The sequence below is a fragment of the Branchiostoma belcheri genome, unplaced genomic scaffold (genome assembly GCF_001625305.1).
Source record: "Branchiostoma belcheri isolate BF01 breed outbred unplaced genomic scaffold, Haploidv18h27 scaffold521, whole genome shotgun sequence".
Classification (NCBI taxonomy): Eukaryota; Metazoa; Chordata; class Leptocardii; order Amphioxiformes; family Branchiostomatidae; genus Branchiostoma; species Branchiostoma belcheri.
Genome location: NW_017804156.1, coordinates 1 through 10,244, shown reverse-complemented (window position 1 = coordinate 10,244; position 10,244 = coordinate 1). Strand labels below are relative to the sequence as shown.

General features: G+C 37.8%; 1 protein-coding gene and 1 pseudogene across 1 annotated transcript; one reads left to right on the top strand and one right to left on the bottom strand.

The window, feature by feature from the left end:
- Positions 1-2,907: 2,907 nt before the first annotated feature.
- LOC109480841 (NLR family CARD domain-containing protein 4-like) lies at positions 2,908-8,002 on the bottom strand. Its single transcript, XM_019783163.1, is given in 5 exon segments — positions 2,908-3,115; positions 3,117-4,480; positions 4,983-5,075; positions 7,121-7,427; positions 7,908-8,002. Coding segments are annotated over 4 exon segments (1,842 nt in total). The 5' UTR covers positions 7,395-7,427; positions 7,908-8,002; the 3' UTR covers positions 2,908-3,004.
- A 1,041-nt stretch (positions 8,003-9,043) lies between these two features.
- Positions 9,044-10,125, top strand: LOC109480839 (annotated as a pseudogene).
- Positions 10,126-10,244: the final 119 nt, after the last annotated feature.

Sequence of the window (10,244 nt, the reverse complement as noted above, 5' to 3'; positions counted from 1 at the left end):
GAAGAAACATGTCACGTTATGTTAACACTATATATAATTGGTTATCAGGTGAGTTGACCTTAAAGGTCAGGACCCTACTAGAGGTTACCTCGTTCACCATGGTCTTGAGTCGAGTGCGCATAATATAAATGGCGGTGTCTGTATATTTGCAAGCAGAAATAGTCAACTTTTTGTTGAAGAAACGTAAGCATCGAGTTTTGAGATGTGTGCAACTATTTGATATAAAGTGTACACGTGGGTTCACCTAGGCTGTAATGCAATATTCGGCAATGGTCCCTTTAGATTTTTATTTAGAGTTACAAAGGAATAATGTATTTCTATAATTTCTGGTATGTCGGTAGCTTAGACAGAGATCTACATTATTTAGTGCAAATTATGACTTCATTTCATCATCATCATCATCATCATTCATCCTCCGTAGAGGTGGAGCATACAAAGTTAGCTCGCCACAACTGTCTGTCATACATCACTGAGAAATGTTCATGTCCCTCCAAGCCAGTTTCAGTTTCAATAAGTTTATTAACTGTTATGTTTGGGCGTCCAACTCTTCTCTTACAGGTATCAGGGTTCCAGAGTAGAAGCCTACTGGCTGGTTCTTCACTACGTACTACATGACCGGCCAAGCTTAGTCGTCGACATTTGACTACTGAAGTTACATTTGGTAGCGAACCGTATAACTGTTCATTAGTAGTATGTTTCCACCATGGTGTATTGAAAACCACTCGCAACATCTTCGTGTATGTTCCGTTTAGTTTTCTAGAATGTGACATATTCAAGACCCATGATTCTGACCCATACAAAAGAATTGTTTCAATACATGCCTTAAACACTTTGATCTTAGTTTGTTTTCTAATGGGCGCTTTCCAAATCTTATGTAATGACTTCATTTGATGACTCGTAATTAATGAGGAAATTCAGTAATTCCAATCTTCTACATCATGGGATTTTGACACCTGTAATGTTTATAATCTATGGCAGGTGGAATATCCCTAGATACCAATTATGCAAATATGGACCTCGTTTGAATAATTAATCTGAAAATTCTATGACTCTCTAGTGGTAAATAATGGGAATTTGCTACTTGGAACATGTGTAAGTTAATCAGAAGTTAACATCACGATGCATTAATTATGTTAATGTAGAGGTCATTTGCATAATCAATGAAGAAATTTACATGAAGATAAGAAATCTCGGAACTCTTGTTTTAGTTTTGTATTCAAGCGATTAGAATTGAATTAACAGCGCTGACGCCATAGTACAGTTTATAAGAAAGTATAATTTCTTTATTGTCATTGATATTAATAAAATCTGCATGAACCGGACGAATACAAATGTACCTTAAGTAGCAATACATACAACGCAAAAATGAAATAATACTCTCTTTTCATCTTTTTTCATTTACATGTTTGTGTCTACACTTTTTCGATGATTAGTGCCATATACTTTTAAATCTATAATGAAATTATACAAGGAGGCATTATGACCACAGTAACCTTTAGCAATGCAGCTATTATTCACATAGAATATCAAAATAATCCTGATAATATGATAAAACGTAAAAAAAGAGGTGCTTTATAATGCATTGAAGATGCAAAAGCTGCAAGTTACACATGAAGCCGTGCTCTTATCTAAAATGATTTTGATTAACAAACGTGCCTTAACATTTTTGAGGTTATCAAATATTTGCACATGGTCATTATTTCCCTATAGAGAACACAATGCATTTTGACAATGTCATTACCATTGCAGCTTAAAAAAAATTGATGGGTTAACTTTCCAAAAATGAACTTGGGTACCTATTCGGTAGTCACGCAGGACGTACTACTCAGAATTGATTTAACCATAACTATACGATTCTTCTTTGCTTACTAATTTGCTCGCTATGTATAGTATCACTACCACAGCGACCGTCGACGACATCATGATTTTAATGAATGGTGGTCAAGATTTGTCCATTTTGCTACCCTCACTTTTTGGTGTAGTTTTGAGGTCTACGGCGTAAAACAATGAGACCTGACAACGTTACGTTTGAACATAGTTACAACAAGCTCCTTCAGATTCTCAGGTTTATTACGCATCAGCTGGTCGATTATCTTCTGATGATCCGTTGATTCAGAGAACATATGATGAATCCGCAATCTCTCTAAGGTTTTGTTCTGTTGTATCGCTGAACATAGTTTCGAAAGAGACTGACTGCTACAGACAGCGCTGTAGAAAATTCTTGTAACAAAAAAGGACTCCCAGGTAATTTGTAGTGTCTTCAATCCATTGCTTTTCTTTATACATTCTGTGAGTGCCTTTACCACTGTGTCGACATCTACTGTCTCAGATTTATCACTTGAACCACCAAAACGAGGACTGTCATTCCTGACCAGGTGTTTTATCTCCACCTCCTCTAGTGATTTGTGTTCCGAGATACTCTGCAGAGTTTCTGTTAGGCTCCCACACTGCCTGGTTTTTATTGACATTCTCCCCCACCCACTTATCCACACCCGTAAGGTTTTGAGACGACTCTGCTTCCGAACCATTTCAGCCAACATCGGGTCGTAGTTTGGGACGCCTGTGTCATTAGAAGCCCGCCCTACGTTGATTTCGACATGTTCTAACCTTGGTACTTTTGACAGATCTTTCAGCATGTTACTGTTAACTGAAAACTGAATGGAAACGTTTTGTACTCCGTTCCGAGGGATAAATACGCGAGCTAGGGGGATTTCTTTCCCATCAGATGTAAGAAACTGTTTGATTTCGTCAGTGTCAATAAAAGATCTGCCACGCAGTGCCACAGAACGCATTGTGGGACAATCGGATAATATTCTTTCTAACTTTTCAATCTGCCGTTGTTGCAAAGCATGATGTAAGTCAAAGCAATTAATCTTAAGGTGTTCTATTGTATTTGAACTTGGACTCATTGCGAGATTCTTTTGAGAAGAAAGCACCTGTAAGAAACCATCAAACCACTGAGCATGGTCACTCTTAGACAGGTCATGACGACCTAATCCGTTAGTTATGTACGGAGACACACAAGGTGCGAGAATCTCCGCCAGTTTGCCATTTTCACCAGCTCTACCAAGTGACATAAGACAGATAAATGACAAAATATCTCTCTCCTCCCCTTTTAGTCCAGGTGTCATTAGTTCGTCGGCAAACATTGCAAACAGTGGGTCTGCATGTCTACCCAGCATCACGGGCAAAATATTTTGAATCTCTCTGTACTTTTCGTAGCTCTTTATAATCGGGCTGTTAACATCAGAAGTCTTTCCCACACCGAACAAAGTGCGAAGACATCTCACGCCTTCATCTTGTTTACTTTCCTCTCTGACTAACTGGCTGATGTAGTATGCAGCCAAGTACTCCTGGAAGGTTTTGTGTAGGAAAGTGCAGTAGCAGATGCGTTTGATTCTGGAGAAAGAATAATCTCTTGTCAGCAAGCCCATGTTTAACATGTCATCTGTACTCCCTCCAAACTCCTGTCTTATATCATCTATGTTAAACTGGAGCTGATCCCGCTGTAACCCCTCCCAGGACAGTTTCCCCAGACCTCGCAATGCTTCTTCTATGTTAGAAGGCAATGTGCGGCCTTTGATGGGAATGCCATTCTTTGTACAGTATCTCTTAACAATTGAATGTATGATCATTTGATATAGCTCAGCTTTTCCAGAAGGCAGATTGTCTCCATTTTCTTCGAACACAACACAAATGAGTACGTTGTTAAGTGGATTCAGTGCGATTTCTCCCAGATTGCTGCTATTTGTTAGAGCTTCCACAAGCTTTGTGGCAGATTCAGGCGCCTTGCTGAAGTACTTACGAATGAACCCAACTGAGTTCTCTTTGCTGTATCCTACAATTTTGTAAAAGCTATGGCATTTCTCAATGTCTTCAACACAGTGGTATAGTCTGGAGGTCACCAGGACATGAGAGTTTCTGAGGATTTTACCTTGAATCAAGTCTACTACATCTGTACTCTCTCTGGCTGTCTGACTGAGCTCATCCAGACCGTCCAGAATAAAGAGAACCTCTTTCTGATTCTCTTCAATGTAAGACCAGAGCTGGTCTGTGGTCATTTTTATATCCTTTGGTAAGAGCTGTTCAAATATTGCGTCTTTTACTTTTCCAGACAAGTGCCGCATTTCCAGGAAGAATACGGCTTTAAAACAATGCAATTTTCCAGACGACCAATCATGGGCCAGTCTCCGACAAGAGCACGACTTCGCAATCCCAGGAGGCCCCTCTACTCTTATCTTCCTAACAACTGGCTTAGCACAAACATCTACAGTCTTGTAAATATCTGCTAAGCTTACGATGGTATCAGTGTCTTCGAAGTGCCCTCTGCCGTCCCTACGCTGTAGTTGCAGGTTGGTGTAGATTTCTCCCACGTCCATGTTGAAGTCTTCGCACCACGGCAGAGGTCGCACACGTGCATACTCTGTAGCATACAGGTCCTTCAGACAGACAATGATGTCATCAACATTGCCTGGTGTTGCTGTAATAAATGATTTACAGCGGAACATTAACGAACACCCAAACGGACAAATGTATGCAGGTTTAAGTACTTCATAGACCAAAGTCTAGCAGTGGTATAATATTGGCCTCGATATTTGTGATCTTATAGAGACTATTTGGCCTATTAACATTATAATATCAATCATATAAACCGTTCTGATCCTTTTACTATCTTAAAACTTGAGCTCCCAGAAAAACATCTGATGTGCTATTCTAAAAAGCATTAGCTACTTATGTATTTTCAAAAAATGGAATGCCAAAATCAATACTTAAATACACGTATATCAACTATGGCATTTAAAATGTGCTGCAATGCACTACCAAAATAGTGCCTAGACTTAAACAAGGATCATTAAGATTAGTTAAACTCATATCTGGGTAAGCTACATTATCTTTTTCCAAAAGATAAAGGTTTAGTTAACCTATAACGCTATTGAAGCACCTGAATGTCTGGTTAATTGTTGTTTTGTTTGTTAACGTACCTAATAACGCATCACCCTTCCCCTCGTTGTCGGCGTTTTTGTCTGATGTTGCTTTTGTAGTTGCAACGGTATTCTCCGAAGCGACTGCTCCTCCTGAAATGTATAGAATAAGCACGTCTTCAACTAATGTTTATTATTCTTTTGGGAACATCGTAAATTGTTTATTTGATTATTATTTGTTTATTGTCAATTTGCACATAAAAAAGTAACAATATAAAATGAAATTATATACAAGCAAATATATGCTGGAGAGCCCAAGAAACCCGAAGGTTTGTCTAGTGGACTCTCCCAAATCCTATTAATTTTACGATCTCTTATTTACATACATTTATTACATTTACATTTAACTTGCAATGAATTAAGGGACAAGCAAACAAATTAACTCAAAATAGGAACAAGATAATATAAAGTTAACACGGCGAATTAAATATCTAAACAATAAAGTAAGACAATCAAGAACATATCATATTGAACAAAAAAATAAATTTCCATTAGTCAAATCATAAGTTATTATGAGTAAGAACAACATAAGAAACCAATATTAACACAAAGAAAATATCATAGCATATGAAAACAAGGAAAACAAAAGCAAATCAGGAAGTGGTAGTTGGCTTCTCTATCAGGTCAGTTTTTAAATGTCTTTTGAAAGTTGGAAGGGATTGACAATTTTGCTGTGTGTGACTTAAACTGTTCCAAATTAAGGGGCCTCTAAACATTATCGTGAACTGTTTCATATTTGATTTTTTTCAGGATTGGCCTTAAATCATTTTGCTTTCTAGTACTGTAACTGTGGATATCTGAGTTGTATTGAAATATGTCCTGAAATTGAACTGGTAATTGTGAACTTTTGTGTAAAACTTTATGGACAAAAATTGCTGTTTGGAGTTTATTTATGTCATACACTGTTAAAATTTTCAAGTTGTAAAATAGAGCCGCAGAGTTAGCAAAAAATGGAACATTAGACGCGATCCTAACAAAGCGCTTCTGTAGCTGATGCAGCGGACGGATTGAAGTAGTGTTCGTACTAGCCCAGACTATATTACTGTATGTTAAGTAGGGATAAATCAAAGTATAGTACAGAGTGATAAATATTTTACGTGATAGGCAACTTGCAATTTTTCTTATTATACCAATATTCTTATACATTTGTTTACAAATAAGTTCAATATGAAACTTCCATGTGAGTTTCTCATCAATACGGACTCCTAGAAATCGTGTGTTACATACCTGTACATTACATTAACTCTTAAACACCCGAACTTTTTTTTTGCGACGGAAATGACCGAACGGAGTCGAAATGGATTTGGTTTATTTCAAATTTATACTCCTTTCTGCATTCTTTCAGTAATCTTTACACATATATTGGTTAAGCATAATAAGAGGTATATTTTGGCATGAAAACTGTGTACAAAATTCCAGCTCATTACTTTATAATTTATGCAAAAATAGGTTGAGGCCTGCAGGCATGAACATGGGGTTTACCTTTGACCTCATATGATTGTCAAAGGTCTGAAAACAAACTCTGATTACCTAATTCCTGAGGTTGAGGTTACTTGGCAAACTGCATATCATTAAAGCAATGATGCTTCATTGAAGACATATCGAGGACATCCGAACAATTTTGTGTGTAGGAAAGTGCAAAAATATGACTGGGGTCCGTTTGGACCCCAGACGGTCTTACATAAGACTTCCGTTGTTATTTTTACAAATTTGTGCCGATCTCCGAAAAAAAATTTAGAACTTGAAGAAGAGGTTTACGGGAAGAATTAAAATATACGCCTGGGTCCAAATGGACCCCGTTCGGGTGTTTGTGGGTTAAATTCTACCTACACTTCGGCTGTTGTTAGAGGGAATGCTCACTGTTATGCAATTTGTAAACATTTTCTATTATTTCAATTTTAAATTATTTACCCTGAAATTCAAACTTAAATATAGCAATTGTGACGCACTTTTATTAGTAAGGCTTGAATGGTCTAACATGTCTCGTCACTTCTATTTTTAGTCAATGGCCGGACTGGTGACATGTCATGTTTACAATTTAAAGTCCACTCAAGGTAAGGCATTGCATCATCAATAACTAACGTTTCAAAATAGTCGCAGACTAGACAATAGCTAATTTTTTGCAGATTATAACCTACCCTCATCGGCCTTTATCACGTCCTCGGCTTCTTGAGCTAACCTTGTCTTGCCAAGGGCTTTCAAGAGGTCCGCAAGTAGCCCTAGGTTTCCCCTGCCAATCTTGCCGTCGTCTTCTAACATGTTGAACATTTCTTGAGGTGTAGCGTTTTCTACCCTCGCCTGTCCGAGGTGCTTGTCTGTGACCAGTATGGCTCTTAGACTCCTGACGTCATCTTCATTGAGGCTGTCATTGATGTTCTGGTACAGCCTAGCGCGGGCGGACAGACCAGACATGGTGGGGCGGGAGGGGGAGGGGGGCAACTCTACCTGGAATCAAAATGGCGGGCAAGATTAGATAAAGCAGAGCTCACACTTCTTATTTAGAGATACTTAGCCTAGGTAGGTTCATGTTATTGCTCCCTTTCAGTCTTGGATTTAAAAGCCATTCAATATTTAAAAATGTGACAGATAAGCGTATTTTAATTTGCATAAATTATGCTTAGGTCAGATTGTTGCTTGGGCAAACTTGCTTGAAAGATACATTGTTGGCTTTACACTAGTTACAATGAAAATACTCCTTAGCACAAGACATTTCATCTTCAAATTACTAATTTAATAGTTTTAAAGGCCTAGTTTTGTCAATCGGAATGTTACACAAGCATAGGGGCGTGGCGGACTTTGACACCGATACATTTCACAATGGCACTGTAACCTTGTGACCACCCTTATAGTACTAAAAGCTTTTGGAAGATCTGTTGGGAATTGTTTCATCGAATTTTTGCTTAACAGTGAAAGTGAGTAACTCACCTTAATCCTTTAAAACAATGGTGACCGTTTCGTCCATGCTTGAATTTCAGTAACTACTGAGCTGTAGAATGGTACTATGGCAAGCAAGGCAACCGACAGCAAGCAACGGCGTAAAATAGCGGATGTTCAATATAGACGACAAAGTCTAAAGGACAAAGTCATATGATTGTCGATTTCTCCACTTATCACATGTTTTTGAATGATGTAATCAGGGAACTACCATTAATGCACCACGTGTGAGTGCTGGTTGGAAAAAAATAATCCGTTTCACCTTAAAACGTTGAAGGTTAAAACTGGGAATAAGCAAGGGTGCAGTGTTTATAAAAGATTTCAACAAATTCTGTATACCCTTTTAATTCTGCTGTAAAATTATCGGCACAAAAAAAAATATTAAGAAGTAGCTGGTTGGGGCAATCGTTATGTTATGTGGGCACTAAATAGTTGCATTTTCTAGCCTTGGCACGGTCATCCTATGTTTTGCAATCTTAAGATCATACAAATCTTAAGATCATACACAATATAATACGAATATTCGACTTTAATTCACACAGTATGGAATTAGTCTTCCATTTCATGTCACCGCACATTGTATGAAATAGCACTGCTGATATAACGTTATATCCCAGCTTTATTTATCCAATTACAATTCACGAGACACATCCGCCATTTTGAAGCCCAGGTTCGGACAACGGCAGCTTCCCTGGTTGCTCACATATAGTTACCTCTCAAAACTTTCAGCTCATAGGTTCAAGAAACAAAACTGTGTACATAAACTGTAGTTGTAGTGTGTTTTATTGCAATAAATTTGATAAATTTGTTGTGTAATCATAAATTTTAACCTTTAGTAATGTATTGTCTATGGTAATGTATGTATGTACTATCACCATAATTCAGTCTTAGGACTAAAGTGTGACATATGTTAGGGAAATGCGAAATAAACCATTCAATAAATTAAAAACATAACTTTCATAAAAGCAACACAGACATATATTTTGGCCTCATTGATTTGATTTGATTTGATTTGATTTTATATAATTATATCTTTACTGTGCACACGGCAGCTAGGTTATAACTGATCAAAGTGACACAGACATACATTTTAGCCCTATATCTTGACTATACACACGCAGCCTAGTATGGCTTTAGTGACTCGTAAAAATTTTTTAACTGATGTCAACACTAGGTAATAAAACGTTTGACACATAATCCGCCCTTTCATTTATTTACTGAAATAATTAGTACCTGATATTTTGCTGTTCTTATCATGTGCAGACACCAATGCATTTATACTTAATATTGATTTTTAAAACAAAACTTTGGACCTTATCAAACTTTGGGTATCCCTCTCGCCGCCCTGTGTATACGTATATACCTATAGCGTAATTTGCTTAAAGCAGTAACTCGGTGTTAAAATCAACGTACATGAATAATTAAGAAAATGTATTTCTGCTAGAGATGGCTTTTAAGATGTTCATAATTTTGATACATTTTTTAATACCACATTTCCTTTCAGGAACGCCAACTGATGTTGGGGACGAAAGGACCTTTAGCCTACACAGTATGCACATGTGCGACCTCTGCCTTGGTGCCAAGACCTAAATCTGGACGTGGGAGAAATCTGCACCAACCTGCAACTACAGCGCAGGGACGACAGAGGGCGCTTCAAAGACACTTTGTAAGCTTAGCAGATATTTACAAGAACGGCACTAATGAGGCGCAAGGGGTTAAGTCTAAGTCAGTTGTTATTAGGAATATACGGGTAGAGGTTTCAGCTGTTATTAGGAAGATACGGTAGAGGTATTGGGAAGCCATGCTCTTGTCAGAAACTGACTCATGACTGGTCGTCTGGGAATATCCAAAGCTGTTCTTTTTCTTGAAATGCGGCACTTGCCTGGAAAAGGTAAACACGCCATATTTGAGCAACTCCTACCAAAGGATACAAAAATGACCCCTGGCCAGCTCTGGACTTACATTGATGAGGATCAGAAAGAAATTATTTTTATTTTAGACGGTCTGGATGAGCTCGGTCAGACAGCCAGAGTTAGTACAGATGTAGTGGACTTGATTCAAGGTAAAATCCTTAAAAAAATGTAATGTCCTGGTGACCTCAAGGCCATACCATTGTGTCAAAGACCTAGACAAATGCCACTAATTTTACAGAATAAATGGGTACAATAAAGAAAACTCCTGCAATACATACGTAAATATTTCAGCGAAGGAAGAGAATCTGCAACAGGACTTGTAGAACCTCAAGACTAACAGAACCTTATCAGAAATTGCAATCAATCCCCTGAACAACGTGCGCATATGTTATCATGAAATTTCATCTGTGTTGGT